The 22,051-nt window shown below is 53.4% G+C and overlaps 1 protein-coding gene across 1 annotated transcript in view; it reads left to right on the forward strand.

The window, feature by feature from the left end:
• LOC103749771 (ski oncogene) overlaps nucleotides 1-17,873 on the forward strand; it is a 78,694-nt gene extending 60,821 nt beyond the window's left edge. Inside the window, exons 2-7 of the mRNA XM_008852639.2 lie at nucleotides 11,091-11,213; nucleotides 11,359-11,474; nucleotides 11,922-12,184; nucleotides 12,334-12,626; nucleotides 13,703-13,933; nucleotides 14,589-17,873. Of these exons, the coding sequence (XP_008850861.1) occupies nucleotides 11,091-11,213; nucleotides 11,359-11,474; nucleotides 11,922-12,184; nucleotides 12,334-12,626; nucleotides 13,703-13,933; nucleotides 14,589-14,777 (1,215 nt within the window). The 3' untranslated portion in view covers nucleotides 14,778-17,873. The remainder of the gene's footprint in view (nucleotides 1-11,090; nucleotides 11,214-11,358; nucleotides 11,475-11,921; nucleotides 12,185-12,333; nucleotides 12,627-13,702; nucleotides 13,934-14,588) is intronic.
• The last annotated feature ends 4,178 nt before the right edge of the window (nucleotides 17,874-22,051 follow it).

Below are 22,051 nucleotides of genomic sequence, written 5' to 3' on the forward strand. Positions count from 1 at the left end.
TTCATTCCATGTGTATGGAGTCATCTCTCCAGCCCCACATTAGTGTGTGTGTATGTGTGTGTGTGTGTATTTTTTTTTTTTTGAGATAGGGTCTCCCTGTAGCCCCAGCTGTCCTGGAATTCACTATGTAGACCAGGCTGGCCTTGAACTCTCAGAGATCCACCTGCCTCTGCCTCCCGAGTGCTGGGATTAAAGGCATGTGCCACCACGCCTGGCTAGAATATATTTTTAAATATTTTATTTATTTCTATTTTATGTGTATGAGTGTTTTGCCTGTATGTATGTAAGTGCACCAGTGTCATGCAATACCCACAGAGGCCAAAAGAGCTACATTGGATCCCCTGGAACTGGTGTTACAAGCAGTTGTTCGCTACCACGTGAGTACTGGGAATCAGATCCAGGTCCTCTACAAGAACAGCCAGTGCTCTTAACCGCTAAGTCACCTCTCCAGCCCTTAGGATGTGTTTTTGTTTGTTTGTTGTTTTGTTTGGTCTTTTTGAGACAGGGTCTTCTCCCTGTAGCCCCAGTTGGCCTGACATTCAGTATGTAGACCAGGCTGGCCTGGAACTTAGAAGAGATCCGCCTGCCTTTGGAGTGCTGGGATTAATGTTGTACCACCACACGCAACCAAGGATGTGTTTTTTAAGATTCCTGCATGAACTATGTGTGGTGTCACACTTGAATCCTAGCTCTTGGAAGGCTGAGGCAGGAGGATCACAAGATCTAGGCTATCCTAGATGTAGTAATTTTGTTTTAAGCACTAAATTATACTTAGACCTAAAATGAGGGTGTCTGTATAACCTTCCCAAGGTCTCTTTATGCTGAACTCCAGGTTGGAATTTTCTTCTTGTGAGTTCTTTGTGGGGCCCCTGGGTACTGGCCTGGTGTCCAAGTGGGACAGAGTGGAGAAAAGGACACCCTGGGAAGAGCTGATAGGGGAGGGGCAGTGTATGATCCCCAGGGGAGTGGAGGTCAAGGTTGGGTGAAGGGGGCAGTGGCACAGGTTTGTACTGATGCTATGAGCAATGGTGGTCTCTAGCAGTAGTGAGCATGAGCCTGTCACCCAGGGTGGGGCCATTCAGAGCCTACAGGCTGTGAGTGGTGATCATACCTCCCTACAGGAAGGGACATCATAAGCATGCCCTGAGCCCCTGGGTGGCTATTTTAGGATATGTATGACTATAGCACTGCCCTCCTCAGGGTTTTGTCTATGGCAGACTGGCACCTCTGGTAGGACAGAAACCTGCCCCAGGGTCCTGGCCTCCAGCCAAGCAATGCCAGAATATTTTGTGTGTTCTGTTGAAAGGAATTCCCCTCTATGGTATGGCATCCAGTGCCCTGTAGTGTATGCCTCGTGACAAGGACTGGAATGGTCCTTGAACTAGATGTCAGGACACCTGCTGTAACGGTTTTCTCTTCCTAGTGAGCACCACATTTTGAAGATCTTACAAGGTGGGCCATTTGCTTGGGTTAGTCTAATGTTCACACTAAGAATCCTGTGTGCTCTGACCTGTGTGTAAGCATTTCAAACTCAGACTGAGAGCATTCCTTTGATTTTGCCATCAAGCCACTTGGCACTGCTCTTGACCCAGCTTCCCACTGAGACAGCAGTATCTGTGATACCTTGGCTGTTCTTCTGGCTCTTTAGGTACCACACCTGTGCTGGGCTCTGAAGGCAGTTCTGCAAAAACCTCAACCTCAGGGTTTGGCTTTCAACCAAGAATGTTACTGTTACCATTTTGGGGTTTTTTGTTTGTTTGTTTGTTTTTGTCTTTTTAGCTGTCCTAGAACTCACTGTGTAGACCAGGCTGGCCTTGAACTCACAGAGATCCACCTGCCTCTGCCTCCCGAGTGCTGGGATTAAAGTCCATTTTGGTTTTTTAATACATTAAAAAAAAAAAAATTGGCTGGACGTGGTGGCGCATGCCTTTAATCCCAGCACTTAGGAGGCAGAGGCAGACAGATCTCAGTGAGTTCAAGGCCAGCTGGGGCTACAGGGAGAACTTGTCTCAAAAAGAAGAAAAAACAAACAAAAAAACCCACCATCATCTCTCTATTAAAGTGTGGTTTTTACTATATGCAACTGTCTAATTTTAGAATGCTTTCATCACTATAGTAAGAAATCTGGTGCCATTAGCTATCACTCCCCAGACCGCCCCCCGCCCCGACTCCAAACCTCCAGCCTCCACCTACTACTGATCTGTGTCTCTGGGTTTTCCTGTTGGAGATATTTTGTACAAATAGAGCCATAGAATGTGTGTTTTTTGTTTTTTTTTTTTCTGACTGGTTTTTGTAACTTAGCAAAATGTTTTCAAGGGTTATCCACGTTGTAGCTGTCTGTGCCCCGTTGTGCAGGCTAAATGGGGTTCCACAGTGTGGGAGCTTCTGTAGTTCTCAAGTTTTGCCTGTTGCAGATGTCCTGTGAACACTTGTGGATCATGTTTCCTGTGGTCTTGGGGATAGGCCTGGGAGTAGGGTTGCTGGGTCATGTGATTCTCTATAATTCTTGAGGGATTTCTGCATTGCTTACCACATCTTGCCTTCCCACCACCAGGCACAAGTGTCTCCACATCATTGCTAATACTGCATTATTCTGGGTTTTAAAATTACAGCCATGCTTGTGGGAACACATACCATCTCATTGCGTTTTAATCAAAATGGTTATGAGACAGTCATGAATTTGATGTGGTTGCAAGAAACATCCCAGAGATTCCCTGAATGCACCTGGGAATGGCCCTGTGACAGTACTTTACAGAAGTGTAAGACACATGCTCAGGAGTGGGGTTGCTAGTCGTTTGGCAGCTCTGTTTGCTCATTTGTTCAATTGTTTTGGTTTTGGGTCCTGGGGAACAAACCCGGGGCATCATACCAAGTAGGAAAGTACTCTGTAACGAACCTGTGTCCGTCCCTACCCCTGGCAGCCTGCCCTATGAGGGTTCCGCAATCACGGCACCCGTCTGCATTCCCACCAGCAGGTTGTTAGGTTCTTACTCCCTGTGTCCTGCCCAGTATTTGCTGTTGGCTATGATTTTCGTTCTGGCTATCCTAGTGGGTGCGAGATGGTATCTCATTGTGGCTGGCTGTGCTTACTGGAAAGTAGTGTATTTTGTTTGGAGAAATTGTCATATACACTTGTAGCTTTGGGCACACAGTGTCTTGACTTCTGTGGTCTCTGGACAGTGGTTCAGGATATGCCTGGTCCTGGAGGTCGTGGAGAGCAGTCTTTGTCAGGGTGTGGAGAGTGCACTTCAGCTTATCTGTCTACCACAACATTGTGGTACAGGCCATGGGCAGTGTTTTGCCTATGATAGGGTGCTTGAGGGCTGGGTTTCTACAGGGTGGATGAGCCTTGTTCTCTGTGGCTCCCAGATGAGGCTCCCTGCAGGGTATGTGCTTGGGCCAGTAAGGTTTTCGCTATGGGCTTGGTTGCTGAACTGGTGAAACTGATGCCTGCCCCGTCCTGTTGGATTGTCCAGAAGTGAGACTGCCTCCTTGGGCTGGCATGCCCCAGAATCTGTACATGACTGACAGACTTTGTGCTCTGTGGACATCAGGGTCCTGAACCAGGGATGGTGCCATCTTTATTACAAGTTGACCAGCTGTAATTTAGCTGGAAATGTGTTTTTCTGATTTGCTGTTTTGGTTGGAGGGTGCGAGAACATCAACATAGGGCCCGTTGGATTCTATCCTTTAGAACAGACATCATCCCTGTCTCCTAGGCTGGCCCTTGTCACTCAGGGTGGTTAGGCTGTGCCTACAGCCATCCAGGCTTCCTCAGGAGTCTCACTGGAGCCACCTGAATGGAATGAGGACACACTTGCCTGGGCTGTGTTTGCCACATTGTGTCCTTTGACCCTCATGCTTGGTTTAGAGATCCATTCAAGGAGAGGCCTTGACCTTGAAGCCAGGCAGGCCTGTGGGTCTTGGAGTATGGACCACCTTACAGGTGGGCATGTAACACCTCAGGTGAGGTACAGACATTTGGAAATAGATGGATACCACCCCTGGCTGCTGCACAGACCCTTCCTCTACACAGAACCCTCACTTTAATTAGAGAGATCTAGAGATAGAGCTTAGTGATAAGAGGATTTGCCTAGCATGCACAAGGCCCTGGTGGGTTCAGTCCCCAGAATCAAAAAAAAAAAGGAAAAAAAAAGTAAACTGCAAGAAGTCATGGCCCAGAGTAAATAAGCCCTCCAGCCACCTTCCCTGCTGGCCACTTGCATTTCCTTAGGACACTTGCATCTCTAGTCTCCAGATCCTTCACAGGAGTGGTACCCCTGGTGCAGCACCCCGATGCTGTCCACCAACCTCTTGAATGAATTATCTAGCCTGGGGATTCAGGTCTTCCCTCCTCACTGTCTGCCCAGTAAGTGAGTCTTGCCAAGCACAAATGTGGCTCCCTACTCTGAGAGCTGTCTTCTGGTGGTGTTACCCTGTATGGCCCTTTGGGTCCATGTCAGAGCCCAGACTTGAACCTTCCTCACCAAAACACCCCAGCCACTAGATCCTCAACTTTGTGCCCCAAGGCTCACCCTCCTTGTCCACACAAGTCTTCCAGACCCAGAAGAGACTTGTCCATGAAGCATTGCATGGGAAACCTCAGCACTTCTCTGGGGCCTTGCTTCTTCTTAGGGGGTGACTATCATGGACAGGAGATGTAACCGCCCTGGAGCTCATAGGAACCCAAGCATAGGTCAACCTACAACCAGCCTGGTCAGCCAAGCCAAGTATTCCCACCCTTGAGGCACTTCCAACCTTGGTGACCATAGATGTTCCTTCCCTGAGGGCTGTCCAGTTGTGTTGCCCCTGACTATGAGATTTTTGGTGTCTTCTCTGGTTCCAGAATCGGGGTGACATCAAACCAGGATCCTCAAGGCTTTCACCACACTAGGGAGACAATGGAAGTCCCAGGTGGGCCATGTATGTGGCCGTTTAGATCTGAGTATAGTCTCTTTCTTCAAAGACCACTTCAAACCCCAGTGGTCAGGAGATTTGAGGTGATGACCACCAGCATCACATTGGGAGAGGATCTCAACAGCCCCCAGCTAGATGAGGACACTACTTAGTGCCCGGCTGGGGCACACAGTCAGAGGGACTATCCTTGTCTCAGGACTACATAGTGGACAGAACTGAGTTCTGCAATGTCTGAGGCATGAGCAGGTCCATGAGGGAGCAGAGCCCTGCTGTGCCAGACTGGAAGTCAGAGCCACAGGCAAGTCACTAATCTAACTCCTGAGGGTCTTGGTGCCCCCAGTGGAGTGTCCACTGGGCCCAGCCTCTCTCTGTATGTCACTTGTGTATCTGTGTGTAGGCAGCCAGGCCCTAGTGCCCTCAGCCAGAGATTACCTGTGACCTGCTACTTCTAGTGACTCTTTTACATGGGTGGCAGCTCCCAGCAGAGCAGACAAGGTTGAGTTTCCCTTTGCTCTAGGGTGTTAGCATCTCTTTATATCTGGCTCCTGGGTCTGTGAGGGAGCAGCTAGCACCTTGCCCACAGTGAGCCAGGTTCTTGGGAAGTAGATAAAAAAATTTTTTTAAGGTTAAAAAAAATGTTCATGTGTATGAGTGTTTACCTACATGTATATAAGTGCACAAAGTACATGCCTGGTGCCCATGGAGGTCAGAAGAGGATGTCAGATCCTTTGGAACTAGAGTTACAGATGGTTGCCATCATGTGGGTTTTGGAAACTGAACCTGGGTCATCTGCAAGAGCAGCCAGTGATCTTAACTGCTGAGCCATCTTTCTACCACTAACGAACATGTATTTCTGTTACTGAATTCCCTTTCCTGATCCCCATGGCACTGGCCAGAATTTAGCTGTGAGTCCCAGGCAGTTTGTAACATGACTGTTAGAAAAGGACCTCTGGAGCCAGGGCAAGGTGGTGCATGCCTTTAATCCCAGCACTTTGGTAGAAGAGGCAGGTGGATCTCTGAGATCCAGGCCAACTGGGGCTGTAGAGAGACCCTGTCTCAAACAAAACAAAAGAACCTTTGGGGTGTTCTAGCATCTTGTGAGTCCCACAGCACCTCGCTCTGGGTTATTGTTCTCTTTTTCGAGTCTCCTTGCTGCCCTTGATGAGTACGTCAGGGAGCTATGGCCTCGCCTTGGTAAGATCCAGTCCCTGTCCCCTAAAGTCTCACTATCGGCAGCCCCTCCTGTACCTACTGCTGGGGAGGAGTTCCCACTGTGCTCCCAGGGCCATCACCCAGCCTGGTAACTGCCATGGGCTCCTTCCCTGGTCTTGGAGTAGCAGGCTTCTGATTCCTGAGCCCTGTCCCCCACAGCAAGGGGCCTAGTCCTGGGTAAAGTGGTTTGGGGACTGGTTTTGTTTCCTTTAGTCCATGGCTGGGGTCAGCAGCTATTTTTCATGTGCAAATGCCAATCTCTATGGCCTCCATGGAGCCATGTTTATTGGCAAATACCCAGGTGCCACCAGGCTACATTGGGCATTGAAGCTCCTGGGTGCCAAGCCTTGATACTCAATGTGCAGTTGACCAGATGGTACAACACTGCACAGAAGCCCCCACCTAGCAATGCCTAGGGTGGTACCTAGAGCCACAAGGCTCATGTCAGCACTTAGTGCAGCTAGGAATCCAAAGACTGCCATCCTCTCTGTGTTGGGGTCACCACCAGCTCTTCTGACAAGCTCTGAGGCACAAGTGTGCCCCAGGGCCCACTGTACTTGAATCTGTCCTGAATTCTTGGGAAGGCTGGCCCAGCTGAGGCCCATGTGGCTTTGTGTGCTTGACTTGGGGCAGTATCCCTGAGCATTTTTAAACAATTGGCCATTCCTTGATGTCCCCATGGCAGAATTGGCTCCTCCTGGACAGACTTTTGGTTTAGTGAACTGTGGCCCCAGTTCGGCTTCATAGACAGAATCCCAAATCCCTTCCTGTTCTTGCTGTTTGGTTCTCAGCCTGAGATACATTCCCCAAGAGACATGAAGGGTCGGTCTGTGTGCCAAAAGTGGCTTTGTTCTCACAGACCTGTATCAGATCCCCCTCTGTGTAGAAGTAGTACAAGCCTCATGCTCTGAGATAGAGTAGACCTCCTCCAGGTGGCTGTGACTCTCTGCCATGGCACAGGGCGCAGTGCCCAGCCTGCCTTGTTGCTGTTGGCAACTGCGGAGTCTGGGCGTTCCTTCATAGTCCATCCTGTTGCATTTGTATGTTTAAGAGCCTAAGTGACATGAGACCCTGGTACCAGATAGGCCTTACCGGAACCAGGCCAGCCTCACTTCCTGACACTTGTTCCTTCCGCTGGCCTTTCCCGCCTCTGTCCCTTGGAAACGTGCCTGGGCTGTGCCCTGCAATGGTGTAGGTGCTGCCTGCACAGCCAGGGACACATAGCAGAGCTCCTCTTTGTTCCATGGGCTGCTTGGTGTTCACCCAGACATGTTGGCATCCTTCATGGTGACCAGAGCACCAGAGGAAGTTAGGTTGCATGTTCCCATCCCACCCTGCCGTGACCCTGAGCTTACCCAGTATCATTGACCAGCATCTGGAATGTTCTTTTCTCTCCTCTCTTACCCACCACCATGCCCCATATGCCAAGGACAGGGCACTGAATGTGGCTGGATGGAGTCCTGGGGCAGACTCTGAATGTTTCTCTCATCCTCTGAGGCAGAATAGTGGTGAGCCTATTCCTCTAGGGTCAAGGGTAGGTGGAGACTACTGGGATTCTGCAGCCTGTGGGGTGAGCAGATGGCATGTAGAGCTTTCCTGGGCCCCTGCAGCGGCCCTAGTTTCTGCTGTGGAAGTCGAGTTGCCCTGATCATAGCACAGTCTATGAAGGCCCCTTAGAACCCCACACCCACTCTTCACTGTCTGCACAGCACTAGCCTAAGGCCCACTGCCTTTGGTAACTTGCCATACCTTGTGGGGGGTTTTCTAGCTACTATTTTTTCTCACTGGGCACAGACACCTGCAGGGTGTACTGCCTGTGTGGTTCAGACCCAGTAACCCCTACTGTGGCTCCTGCTGGTCACCAGTCTCTGAAGCTCTGCCTAGTTGTTCCCTGAATTGTCTGGGACTGGGGGGTAAGTTTGCCCACAGCAGATATATTTGACCCCAAGTGCAGTTTTATCTTCTGAGTGCTAGGCTCCACTGCATCCCATAGGCCCATGCTGTCCTGCCTCCGTCTCAATCTTTGGCCCAAGACAGCATGAAGCATGCCTCTAGAGGTAGGAATTTGGACGTGGGGTGAGGCGTTCCTAAGCTCCCTATGTCAGTGCACATAGAACCCACAATGGAGAGTATTCAGGGGGGATCTGCAGCTGGCTCTTCACCTGCTCTGGGTCTAGGGTATACACAGCCCAGGCTGGCCCTGCCCTTCCTGCGCAGGTACAGAGGCTCACACTCAGGCACCTGTTCTCAGGGCCTTTGCCCTTGGGATGTGTTGGAGAAAAACCATCCTTCACCTGAAGCCCTAGAGAGGAAGTAGCCACAGGGCTCTGCTGTAGCCATCCCAGCTAAGAAGCCTCGCCTCCCTGTCCAGGCCCTGGCTTCAGGCCCAGTGCCCCCTCCTGCCTCCTAGCCTGTAGGCTCTACCGGGCAGGTTTTGAGGCTCCAAGAAAGGTTAGAAACCAGAGGTGACTAGACTAGTTCCCCAGAAGGGGGAACGCTGTGTGGTCTGTCACCAGGTACAGCCTTACCAAGTCCAGGACCCTCAGTATCCCAGCTGTGGACAGAGACTTCCCAGTTCTGACAAAGGAAGTTCTTTTTCTACAGCTTTGCAAAGTAGACCCCTCTCAGGTGACCCTTCTTAGGGCCCTCCTCGCAGATATGTCTTCCTGCTTCACAGAATTCTCTTCACACTTCACCCTCGCTTTTGCAACTTACTATTAAACAAACTTGCTGTTAAAAGGGTGAGTTCCTGTCATCACCTGGTGTTGAGACTTCCCTGTCCTGTTAGAGTTGCTGTGTGCCTTTGGCTTCCTCTGAGACTCTCAGAAGAGTTGTTGCGACTACCCCCACCCCACCCCGCATCCCAGGCATGAAACAGCTGGAGTGGGAGTGTCTTAGGAGACTTTGGCCCCAGTGACTCGTCTAGCACATCCCTGCTCCCCTACCCCACCCCATGGCTGCTCTGAACAGGAAGCAGCCTCTCCCAGTGGTCCTACTCCTCCAGCCTTTTCTGAGGGTCACAGAGTCTGGCTTTTTGGACTGAGGCTGAGGCGTCTCACACTCCCCACCCAGGTCTCTGGAGTTTCTCAAGTCAGTACCAGACGGCACTTGTGGCTTTCTCTGGGTGAGAACAGAGCTCACTTTCCACACCTGCTCCTGTGTCTGTTCAGACAGGAAGCCCCACCTTGACAATGTTACACACACACACACACACACACACACACACACACACACACACACCATGTTCACTGTGGGGAAGGGTCCATGCAGTTCCAGAAGTGGGTTCTGTTACCCCAACCAGCACCAGGATACCTGTGCCTTTTAGACACACATGGCCTTGGCTGATAGGGCCTCTACTAAATGACACATGACGTGAGAACCTGATCCCCCAGAAAGCTGTGATACAACCCAAGTGGTTTCAGCGTCTTCTTGATTGGTTATTTTGATGTCTTTGAGGAACACACACCCCAGCTGAGCCTGTGGTTTTATCTCTGAAACTGCCCTAGGAGCAGCATTGCCCCAGCCCTTAGCTTATGTGTGGGGGCAGCATTACTGTGGCCTCTCCACTGGTTCCCCTATCCCACTGACCCCAAGCACTTGCTTATAAGGGGCTGGAGGCCTCCCAGGTGGGCACTGGATGGGGACTAGCACATATACTACACATTACCTGGGCCTTGGTGGGATCTTCCCCTGGCTCTAAGTCAGCAAGGTCTCTACCAGGGCTAATTCCTCTCTCGTATTAAAGTTTCACAGTAGGAAACCTATCAAGGGGTCACCTTGACTGCCAGCCTTGATGCAGGGAAAAGGAGGGTCCTTGCCTCATGCCTATTGGCCAGTTGTATGATAAAGCTATTTCCCCAAGTGTTCTGACAGTAGAAAGAACCCTACCCTTAGGTCTCCTGACTAGAGGCCAGAGACCCCATTTTAGTTACATCCCTTTCAAGTCACCCCTGAGGTAACTCCCCTTCCTAAGAGGGAAGCTGTGCATGGGACCCTGTCGTGTGTGCTGATTCTATTGCCCAGGGGTCTGGGAGCTGAGTCTTCCCTGGTATCTACTTAGGTCACAGCTGGGGGACAGTGGTCTGCCTTCTAAAGGCTGTTCTGTCCTGATGCTCTGGGAGAGACTCATGCTGTAATTGTCTTGCAGATGGGACCTCCCCAGGGGTAACATTTGGAGGCTAACTGACTTTCCCACACAGACTGACCTGGGAGGATACTAGGACTGTAGTGTCTGTGCCACTTGGTTATGAAGGGCTGTACCTGATGCCAGGTGGAACACAGCAGAAGCCTGGAATGAGCTAGAGTCAGGGATGACTTTTCCAAGCTCCTGAGTGGCAAAGTCAGTGTGGTAGCATCTGGTAAAGCCCGTTCCGGGTGGTATGTCAGGGCCCATGTTGAGAGCATTTCTTTCCTCTGGGGAGGAGGTTGGTTTCTACTGAAGTAGTGACAAGGTCCACCCAGAGGACAGCCTCCCCCAGCCTCTGAGCCTGAGCACAGCTGATTGCGGGGTCACACTTGGTCCCGTAGTTACTGCCAGGCCATTCAGCCCATTCCTGGCATGGGCTGTGGGGGGGGACTGGTTCCCTCAAGTCCCCTAGGACCACATCCGGAGCTAGAGAAGTGGGCAGACTGATGGCAAAGGACCGAAGGGTCAAGAGCACCATGGAGGCCAACACCTGCTGCATCTGTGGGTGAGGTCATCTCCTAGCAGACCACAGCAAGACAGTGTCTGCCTTCTTGTGTGATGGCTTTTGTCCCTTAGCAGAGGAGTCAGGCTTACCTTTCTGCACATGGCCTTGTGGCAGGGTGCACTGTGGACATGCCTGAGTACATTTTAAATCCTCAGGAGTTCTTTAAAGCATGGGGTTGTAATGATCAGTGGAGCATTTGCTCCTGTGGGCTGATGGGGAGACCCTGTCTGGGCCCAGGGATGCCAACTGGGCCTTTTGTGTTGATCACAGGTCTCAGAGCCCCCAGCCTCCATAAGACCCAAAGCAGACGACACTTCCTCACAGTCCCCTGCATCTTCTGAAAAGGACAAGCAGTCAACTTGGCTGCGGACCTTGGCTGGTTCTTCTAATAAGGTGCTATATGGGAACTTGTCTGGGGTCCTTGGGGAGGGTACAAGGCCTTTTTTGGAACCAGCTCCGTGGCCAGCTGCTCCATCTGGCCTCGAGGACACAAGGTGACTCTTTCTCTAGTCACTTACACAGGGGACTCTCTTGACAGAGCCTGGGCTGTGTTCACCCTCGCCAGCGCCTTTCTGCTTTCCGACCCTGGTCCCCTGCAGTTTCAGCAAGTGAGAAAGAGATCTCCCCACACCTCCCAGCCCTGATCCGAGACAGGTGAGTGAAGGCATATACAGGATGTCAAAGCCCTGTTCAGCAGGCTTTGTGCTGGTTCATTTAGCACTAGCGTAAACCATCTAGAACTTCCAAGTCTTATAAGTTACAGAGTTCACAGACCTTTGATTAAGAGTGGCCTCCCAGTAGGGTGTGGTGGCTCATACCTTTAATTCTAGGCAGAAGTAGGTGGATCTCTGAATTGAGGCCAGTCTGGTCTACATATTGAGTTCCAGGCCAGCCAGAGCTACATAGTGAGACTGTCTCATCTCATCCTGTGAGGCTCAGTCTGACATCCTACACTAGGCTATGGGGAAGTCTGTGGTTCTCAGTCATTAGAACCATGACCTGTGAGTCGGAGTTGGGAGAGGAGGTTTCCCTGCACCCTACAGTGGATGTGGGAGACTGTGGGGCGATGTGCCCTGTCTAAACACCTGCCCCTCTTGGCAGCTTTTATTCCTACAAGAGCTTTGAAACGGCTGTGGCTCCCAATGTGGCCCTAGCACCACCAACCCAGCAAAAGGTTGTGAACAGTCCACCATGCACCACCGTGGTCTCCCGGGCGCCAGAGCCTCTCACCACTTGTATCCAGCCACGGAAGAGGAAGCTGACTGTGGACACACCAGGAGCCCCAGAGCCGCTGGCACCTGTCACTGTCCCAGAGGAGGACAAGGACTCTGAGGCTGAGGTCGAAGTTGAAAGCAGAGAGGAATGTAAGTGTGGATTGGACTCCGCTCCTGCGGACATCAGCACAGGGACCATGTGGTATGACCCGGCCAGCCTTACCTGGAGCAGTCTGTTCTGCTGTGGCCAGGTCTCCAGAGTACCTAATGACTTTGGTTTCTCTTTCTGTCGTCCTCAGTCACCTCCTCCTTGTCCTCGCTGTCCTCTCCATCCTTTACCTCGTCCAGCTCTGCCAAGGACCTGAGCTCCCCAGGCATGCACGCCCCACCAGTGACTGCCCCTGATGCTGTGGCCCATGCTGATGCCCCCAGCGGGCTGGAGGCAGAGTTGGAGCATCTGCGGCAAGCCCTGGAGGGCGGCCTGGATACCAAGGAAGCCAAAGAGAAGTTCCTGCATGAGGTGGTCAAGATGCGAGTGAAGCAGGAGGAGAAGCTGACAGCAGCCCTGCAGGCCAAGCGCAGCCTGCACCAGGTGAGGACAGTGGGTGGCAGGCAGGGCCAGAGCAGGAGACGGTCTTCTTGGGAAGCCTGGGTGGAGGGCCCAGCCACGCGAGGGCATTTGATGCCCAGAATCCCTGTGTGCTTCCAGGGGGGCTCCCCCCCACACGCAGCCGTCGTTTGCAGTGCTGGGTCTCCATGAGAGAATTGGTATGGTTTTTTGGACTGTTGTTAGTGGTGAGGAAGGAATGGGCTCATGCACCACCAGCAAGACCTGTGTTCTGCATGTCGGGTGCTGAGGTCACTTCTGAAGCTATCTGTCTTCGAAGCTATCTGTTCCCAGCAGACCTCTAGGCACAGCAAGAGGCATCTAGGAGCGCATGCCCAGAGGCGCATACCCTCACACCCTCCCTCACTGGTTGCTTCTCAGGGCCCACCTATTTCCTGAGCTGCACCCGCTCCTCCTGCACCTCCTTTCACCCTTTCTTGTTTTCCTGACATGCGTGAGAGAGACTTGGTTTGCAGACAGCCTCCTGGGGAAAGTGAAGAGCCAGGCTGGGGTGTTGGTCTTAAGGCTCAGCACTAAGGCACCAGCAGGCGCATTCTCGGTTGCATTCACACCTCTGCCCGAGTCTGGCAGCTCTGGGGGCAGCGTCACACACGTCACACACGTGGGCTTTAGTGCAACCCTGTCAGTCCTCAGGGCTTCGGGATTTCAGATGTTCTCTTCAGAGTGAGCCTTAGTCATTCCTTCATCCTCCTTTGCCTCCATTCTGGGTGGAGGTGTGATTTCTCACATGCGTTATTCATTGTGGGGGGTGAGTGTGTGTGTATGTGTGTGTGTTGGGGATGAGCCATACTGCTGTTCTAACAAGTGGGGGAAGGGCATGGGAAATACCAGAGGCAAATGGTTCCATCTGGCTGGTGGCAGCCCCAGGCCTCAGGTGCACAGTGGGGCTTGGCACTTACACATGGGAGAAGGCAGCGCGTGAAGCTCTGCTACAGCCTCGATGTGGCAGGCAGCCAGGTCAACAGCCTGTGGGGTATAGGGTAGACAGAGGGGTGCTGGGCTGGCAATTCCTTGAACCTGTCTGTTACCTGTCCTCCCAGGAGCTGGAGTTCTTGCGTGTGGCCAAGAAAGAGAAGCTTCGGGAAGCCACAGAGGCCAAGCGAAGCCTGAGGAAAGAGATTGAGCGGCTGCGAGCTGAGAGTGAGAAGCGGGTGAAAGAAGCCAACGAGTCCCGGGTTCGCCTGAAGCGAGAGCTAGAACAGGCGCGGCAGGTCCGTGTATGCGACAAGGGCTGTGAGGCCGGCCGCCTGCGAGCCAAGTACTCTGCCCAGGTACTAGGGTGGGTGGTATGCAGGGTATTCTTCCCCCGGTGCTCTACAGAGGGCAGAGTTTAGTGTTGGGCTGGTCAACTGAAGCACATAGGGCCTAGCTACTATTGCAGATCCAAGGCCCTCGGTCTAACCAGGTCAGGCTAGATCTCTGTCAGGTGATGATGGACTTAGAGGTGACTAAACACTGTGCCATTCTAGAGGTGCAGTGGACATAAGCCACAGGTGGAGGTCCAGGCACCCTGTCACCCCCACCAGGACCATCATGGCCCTGGCGCTTAGGCTCCTCTTCCTGGCCAAGACCTTCACGCTGCTGGCTTGGGAAGCAAGCTCTGAGCCCGGGCAGAGGAGATGGACAGTGATGGCTGCACACAGCCTTCCCAACCTAGGGCTCCAGCCCTGGGAGGTGGGGAAGGTCTTCCACATCTGCAGTGCTGCCTGGTTCCCTTGAATGCTTCCAAGAAAGCTGGAGTGGCAACTGGGGGACTCCTGCTCTGGGCCCACACAAGGCTCTCCCCAGCGCAGGTGTCTGGGCCCTTCTTCGTGAGCCCCGAGGTGGAGGAGGGGCAGACACGGTGCCGGAGGCAGAGCAGGAAGACGGGCCCTGTGCAGGAGGTTCTGATGGTGGGCACTGCTGATTCCCCCTCACCCCTTTCAGATCGAGGACCTGCAAGCAAAGCTGCAGCATGCAGAGGCTGACCGAGAGCAGCTTCGGGCTGACCTGCTTCGGGAGCGGGAGGCCCGGGAGCACCTGGAGAAGGTGGTGAAGGAGCTTCAGGAGCAGCTGTGGCCACGGCCTCGACCTGAGAATGTGGGTGACGAGGGCAGTGCTGAGCTGGAGCCCTAGCCTGAGCAGTGCCTGCCACTGCGGCATGAACCTCCATGCGTGCGCAGAGGGCGGCGGGCATGTGGCTCTGCAGGCCCCGCCCATGCCTCCGCAGCCACACAGCACAACGTCTCTACTGTGCCTATTACCAAGCGAGTGTTTGTAACCACATACTTTTGGAATCCACTGCAAAATTTTCTACTGGCCAAGTTCAAGTGAGCGAGCCATGTTCCCCAGCTGCAACCGGAGTCGAGGCTGGCTCTGTGGCTTGTGGCTGGTCCTCTGCTTGCTAGGACATTCTAACATTTACACTTTTGTTATAAGCTATTTAAAACCAGTAAGGAGAGACTTGATATTCAGAAAATCAACATGTTTTTTAATGACTTAACTTTTAAAGGCCCCAACACGTGACGCTATCCGGACACCCACTCTGGCGGGGGTGGCACCCACCCACCGCTGCCCTGGGAAGCCATCACCGCTCATCTGTGCCCGCGGCTGCAAGAGGACAGCAAGGGTTTTCTTCAGAGTCTATTTTTTCAGCAACAAGGACCCCAGCCTTCCTGCTGCTGCCAGGAGGAGCAGAGAGAGCACCGCGTGCGAGATGAGCCCCACACTGCCCGCCTTACCGCCGCCGCCCCGCCCACCATCACCATTACCCCATGCCCTGCAGACACCAGGAGGCTGAGTCACCATCTTCCTGGCCGCCGGGTACCCTTGAGAGGGGCTGACCTGTGTCAGGCAGTGGCCATGGTCCAGTGTCATGTCCCCCCACTCTACCCACCCGCCCGCTGCTTGTCTACGGCGACCCCTTTTCAGTGCGGCAGACATTGTTCCTTCCATCTTAGGGCTGAGGCTGCAGCATTGGAACAAAACACAGCATTATGTCACTTTTTCCTTTTTTGTTCATTTAAACATATATTTAGAACTGCACTTTGTCAGAAACCTCCCCTTCTCTTTTTACTCCCCAGTTAACTGAGGTTTTTACCGATTTCTAGAGCAGTTCAAACCCTAAGTGCTCGAGTGCTTAGAAATCCCCTCTGGTGCTTGGTTGGACAAGGGAATCACAAGAAAACGCAACGCAGAGACTGAACTTGGGGGTCGTTCTGTGCCTTCCAGCATCTTGTACAGCAAACCCTGACTTGTCTTTTTACCCCCAAAATATCGTCTTCAGTAGCAATTGAATCTGCCACTGTCAGAGTACGTTACCTGCATTTATTCCAAATAATCTCGTTTACTCTTAACTGTTTATGCAAATTGTATAAGGTTTCTTATGCCCAAGCTTGAAAAATGATTTCCCAGTAGACAAGAGGCCACCACCCATCCTCCGATTATGGTGTTTATTTACATGAGATCACATAGGAGCCCTCAGCTCCAGTCCTAACAGGGCAGCCACGAGCTGAGGGAGGTGGAGGTGGCCTGAGCAGGTACAAACGACCTTGAGGACTGTTGCCTGCGATTAGAGACTGCTAAGCCCTGACATTCGGTGCTGAGGTCGTCTGCAGGGTTTGCCCTTGGTTTACTGAGGGGGGCTGGGTTGCTGCTGGGTCCCCCTTCTGAAGTGCAATGCAAAAGGGACGTCGTGTGTACGCAGCGTTTGGAGTTTTTTCTTTGGCTTTTCTCTCTTTTTCTTTCTCTTTTTTTCAGTTATGAAACCTGTATGCATGGATCTCACACCTCTACGGCTAGACCCACCCATGGGCATTATGACCTGTCTCCTAAAGGGTCAGTTTTGTTACGCAACACGCAGAATGCTATTTTCAGCCTTGTTTGTTTTCCAGTCATTTCTTCAAGGAGAACTAAATGGTTTAGTTGGAGCAAAGCTTTAAGTGTGTTGGTGTGCTTCTGTGTGGCTGTCCTTCTCGCCTAGTAGGAGATCGAAGTGAGTCGGGCCCTTTTGAGCCTTTGACTCCAGAGGACTCATCTCCTTGCCACACCCCCAGTCACCATCACACCCAGGTCCCCTTGGTCCAGTGCTGGGCCCAATACAGGAAGGAAGTGCTAAGTCTGTAGCAGGGCTCCTCCCCATGTGCCAGCATGGCTTGGGCCTAGGAAGAGACTGTCATCTTGAGTCGTCCCCCTGGGTCCCTCCTCCCACTACCTGTGAGGTCCTGCAGGCGGTGGGACCAGGGCACAGGCTCCACTTAGCAGCAGCTTGTGCTCTGGGCCCTCTGGGCCATTCCACTACTTCCGCCTGGTGCCCACGCACCTGGCCTGGTTGAAGCTGGTGGAGCACTGGGATAGTTTGTGCTGTTCCCTTGGAGGGCAGCACGCCTGGCTTCCTGTTAGTGGCTGCAAACTTCTTTTCAGAGAAAGGGAGAAGAGGTTTCCATGGTGTTGGCTGTTGACTCTCCCTGTATGTTAAACCCTTTATCAGTTTACTCATCATTTCTATTCCAGAAGATTTTTAACGAAGGGAAAATCCAACAGCAATAACACTCATTGGTGAGCAGCTAACTCATACACACAACACCTGCTTTCGTACAGAACTAGCCAATGTAAAAACTCACATGTAGATACTTTTTTCTGTTTCACACTGTTGTATTATACATGTATATGGTGGTTCCTTTTCCAGAAACTTTTCTTACCTGTTGGCTGTCTTGTTTTCTGGGTTGTTTTTAACTGAGAAAAAAAAATGCTCATCTGCCAGAGGGGACAGGGGCATCTTGTGGCGTTTCTCATGTGGTGTCCTCCATGGCTGCCCGCTGGCCCCAGTTCCTGCCCAGGTGGTTCTCCACGATTCCCTCCCCACGTGCCCATCCCAAGGCTGAGGGAGGGGCTCTTGATTTAAGTCAGGAGTCTCAAATGACATTTTCATCAATTAAGGAAAAAGCCCAACCTCTACCCTCATAACCACCCGAGCCCCTGCATCCTCCCATCCTACGCTGCTGCTAATGACAATATGATGGCTTACTCTGCTACTCGAGAACTATTTTTATGTAATTAATGTATGCTTTCTTGTTTATAAATGCCTGATTTAAAAAAGGAAAAAAAAAGAAAAAGCTTGGCATATTTATCTATTTCTCTGTGTGTACCTGTTAGTCCTTTTGCCTCCTCCTCCACCCCCCCTTGGAAACAGACAACATTGTACAATAAAGAATTTTGAGAGTCCCACGGGCACCCACAGCTCCCATGCATGCAGTCAAGTCCATGGGTCACACTGGGGGTTGTGGGTCACTCATAGCTGCAGATGTTAGAACCCTGGCCTGGAGCCTAATGACCTTGGCCAGGCTAGGACAGGACCCACAGTGGGCAGTGTTGGACAGACATGCTGGGTAGGGCCCTTCCTGTGGGGCTTTACTGAATCAAAACTCCCTGGGACCAGACAAGGGTCCAGTTCCCCAGCGTATTGCATCTCCTCCCCGAAGAGCCATCTGTGTTGTGTGCCGTGGAGAACAGTGACACACAGCCCTGCCACGCTCTGAGAGGCTGCAATCTTCCATGACTGAAGCTTGTGGCTGGGACATTAGCTGGCCAGCTGCTGCCGTTCAGCCTCCTTTAGCCACACCGTAGATCCCTATGCCTCTTGATAGGCTCCCTGGGCCCGGATCCTTATCTGTCTTTCTTGACTACCTCCTGTCCTGCCCCACAAGGCCTAGAGGGGTTCTCAGCTGCAGGAATGGGCACGGGCCAGCTTAGCCTGGGAAAAATCTGTCCTGGGTGGGCTCCCCATCCAGCAGACCACAGGTTCAGAAGAAAACAGCCTGGTATGTCTCACACCTGTAATTCTGTACTCAAGAAGCTAAGGGAGGAGGGTCACTGGATTCAAGGACAGCCTAGTTACTAGAGATGTCGTGAAAGAAGACTGCAGGCTCAGCTCATCTCATCACCGAGGCCCAGGCCTGACCTGAGAGGCAAGGTGGGCTGTAGCAGTGGGTGGCTGAGGACCCACTCATACTGGGGGCTGGACATACGGCTCTTCCAAGGGCTACAGATAACTGCTGTGGCCATGAGCCATCTCTGACTGGTAGGATGCATGCGGGATGCTGTCGAAGGCCTGGTTGTAGGCACCCCTTGGTGTCAAGTGCAGCCAAACACATAAGAGCAACAGGCAGGGAAAGGATGTGGTCAGTGTGGGTATCTTGCCCACCAGTGGCCATGGAGCCGGGAACATCCAACAGCAGCTTTTTCCGAGACTCGGGCAGCTGCTGGGAGCTTTAGACCCAGCATTCTGTCTCCCAGTTTGCCCCCGGCTTCACCTCTGGGTGTGAACAGCATTAGAGGGCTCTAGGCACCCCCAGTCCAGACCACACCCAAAGGGATGCAAACTCCCTGGAAGGGTTGAGGTGGAGAGGCCCTCATCCTCCCTGGCACAGAGGGCGAAGGTTAGGCCCATCCCAGGGTCTGGCTCAGGTCTCAGTATATCCATCAGCTGAGGTCTCTGCAGGGACCCAGGGGGTGCCCCTCTAGACTCCACTGCAGCCCCCTGCTCCAGCAGTTCTCATCACCCCACTTCACGACTGGTGCCAATTTTCCAAGTCTCAAGACCTGGGGATCCCCGAGTAGAGCTGGTTCCTAACCCTGCCCTCACAATGCCCTCATTTTCATTTCTGGTCAGTTGTCATAAATGGTCACATCCTGCCTTGCCCACCCTCAGCTCACTGTGCCTGTTAGTCCCCCATCCCCCAGTCCCCCTGGCCACCACCCTAGACTCAAGGAGGCTCACACCCACACCCACACCCCACCAATCAAAGAAGCCTTCGTCTGGGAAGACAGTTGCCAAGGCTCCCTCCATGGAAAGTGGAAGCCAATGCCTCCACCTAGTTACTGAAACTGCTGGCCAGGCCCTTCTCCCCACCCTCTCCCGCTGCAGCAAGAGCCTGTACTTTCTGCAGGCCTCTACACCCCCCGCCCCCCAGCAGCCTGTCCCTACTCAAGTACTGCCTGGAGGAGCGCCATCCCCCGGGCCTCCAGCCCAGACCCTAGCCTAGGCCTGCCACCCCTACCCCTGCCTTGTGCTTGTCTGAAGACCTTCTGCCCGTCCCAGGTCATTGCCTTCTTTCTGGCTCCTCCATCAGGCAGGCCCAAGTTAGGGGCGTCTACCTGTTCTTTCAAGAATGATGTTCCTATTCTGAGTGGCCTGGGTATAGGAACCCCTGGAGCCCTTCACCTGCAAGAAGGATACTTCAAAAAGTAAAGGGCAGGGTTGGGACCCTGTGGTACCAGACTTGGAAGGATGTGAAACCACCGGGCTCTCAGCCTTCCCCTCAGATACCGCCAGCACAGGCAAACCTACTGTCCCCTGGCCAGGTGATCCTGGGGAGGGGATGGAGATGGGATATTTGGGACCTGGATGCCTGCCTACCCCTGACACCCCATGGTCTTGGTGACGCATAAGGCCATCTGTGACCAGGTCTGTGCCAGGTGGGTGGGAGTCTTGGCAGTGGGGGCACCAAGCCCTGGAGCAGGTGGCCCACTGCAGGTGGGGACAGGCAGGAGGAGCTGGCTAGCCTGACTTGTCCTCACAGTGTCCTGTTCTGGGCCAGGTGTCCGGCCAGGGACAGACCTTCCTGTGGCTGAGATTGGGCCTGGTAGTGCTCAACAATAGGAAGTTGGGCCCAAGCTCTAGCCTGTGTTGCTCTGGCTGCACAGAAGCCCTGCACTGGAAACCAGGGATGGTACATCCAAAGGAAGCAGGAGGATCAATGTTGGGACTCTCCACAGTCTGCCGCAGAAGCAGACTAAGGGGGGTGTGCGCCCTTAGTCCCCTACAGCTGTTCCACAGCAGCTCTCAAATGTGGAGGGCCATGTGCTCAGCCTCACAGCTACAAAGGGAGAGAGATGCTTAGTTCAGGGACCACCAGCCCAACCTCAAAGTCACAGGTGGGCCAGGCTCCCCGTGTTCCCTAGGTTCCATGCTGACCCCTCCCGTGCTGACCCCTCCAAACTGGCAAGTGGCTCATCCTCCATCCAATAGTCTAACACTCTGACCTAGGATGTCAGATTGATCCCTCTCCCCATCTCTCAACTATCTCCCAGAAAGACCTATGGCCCCTCCTGTACATTGAAGCTGGCCTGGAAGCTTAAAGGGGAGAGTCCATGCTGGCCACTCAAGGGAGGATGGATATCTGGTGAACATGGAGGGAGCCACCCCAGGCCCTGAGGAACCAGAGGAAGTGCTGGCTGCCACCAGGAAGGGGAGACAAGGAACCGCCCTCCTCCTCTCCTTCCCCTTTCTGCTGCTGTTGCCAGATGAGAAGGGCCAGGAAGGGGAGGGGGCCATGGAGGGGGCATCCAGATCTAGGCACCTTGGCTGTGGTGGGTGGTGGGGACTGATCTCTTCGCCTTAGGAGGCCTGTGTACATGTGTGGGCTTCATGTACATGTGCAGGACTGTAGACTAGAGAAGGGACAAGACAGACCAATGGTATCAGCAGACCCTGGAGTGATGCACACTCTTACACACACACACACACACACACACACACACACACACACACACACACACACCACACCTGCCCTTGGGAAAAGGCCTCAAGCCAGATAAGGTTGACATCTGTGTCAGGCAGGGCAGCAGGGCCCATAACACTTGGGAAGCCCAGAGGGAGGTCCTGTGTGCTGTGCCCCGCCCTGACCTTGGACACATGGGCTCCTGCCTGGAGCACCATGGCAAGACCTTTGGGTCCAACCTCATCCTGCTGTCCATAGCTGGATAGACATGTGGCCATATCCCAATTTCCTGTTTCTAAGGAGAAACAGCTCCAAGAAGAGATTTTGGTGGTTGGTGAAGCGTTGCCCCACCAAGGCCTGGAGGTGAGGGTCTGCTGAACCCGGGGGCTGTCTGCCATCGGCCTTCCCCAAACCTGTTCCCCCCCGGGGGGGGGGCAGGAGACCCAAGTCGCAAAAGTATGAGTGTGGCAGTCTGCCTAGTATCCTCCATAATGGTTGCTTGGTGGCCTCAGGGTCAGGACGGCCTGTGCTCTGCTGTGACCACAGGCCTGAGCTAAAGGCTGACAGACAACGGGTTATCCCCACCCTGCTGAGCCCGGGGCATCCAGGGGGAAAGTCCCAAGGCGTGCTCGGCCTCCCCAGCCGGCATTCACCCACAAACAACGAGGCTTCTGGCCCCCGGCACACCCGGGGAGGAGGGAAGGGCGCGGCACAGAACCGCCTTGGATCCGCTGTGCCCACACTCCGGCTCCTTCCGGCCGGTGGGGGCGGCCGTGGTGCAGAGCGCGGCCAGCGGGATCACTTTCCTGCGTGGACACTGGACGGTTCCCCAGCCCGGGACACCCTCCCACCGCCTAGGGCGGAGCGGACTGGCTGTGGGCGGGGCGGACTGGCTGTGGGCGGGGTGGG

This window comes from Nannospalax galili, unplaced genomic scaffold (genome assembly GCF_000622305.1).
Source record: "Nannospalax galili isolate Female #2095 unplaced genomic scaffold, S.galili_v1.0 scaffold806, whole genome shotgun sequence".
In the NCBI taxonomy this organism is placed as follows: Eukaryota; Metazoa; Chordata; class Mammalia; order Rodentia; family Spalacidae; genus Nannospalax; species Nannospalax galili.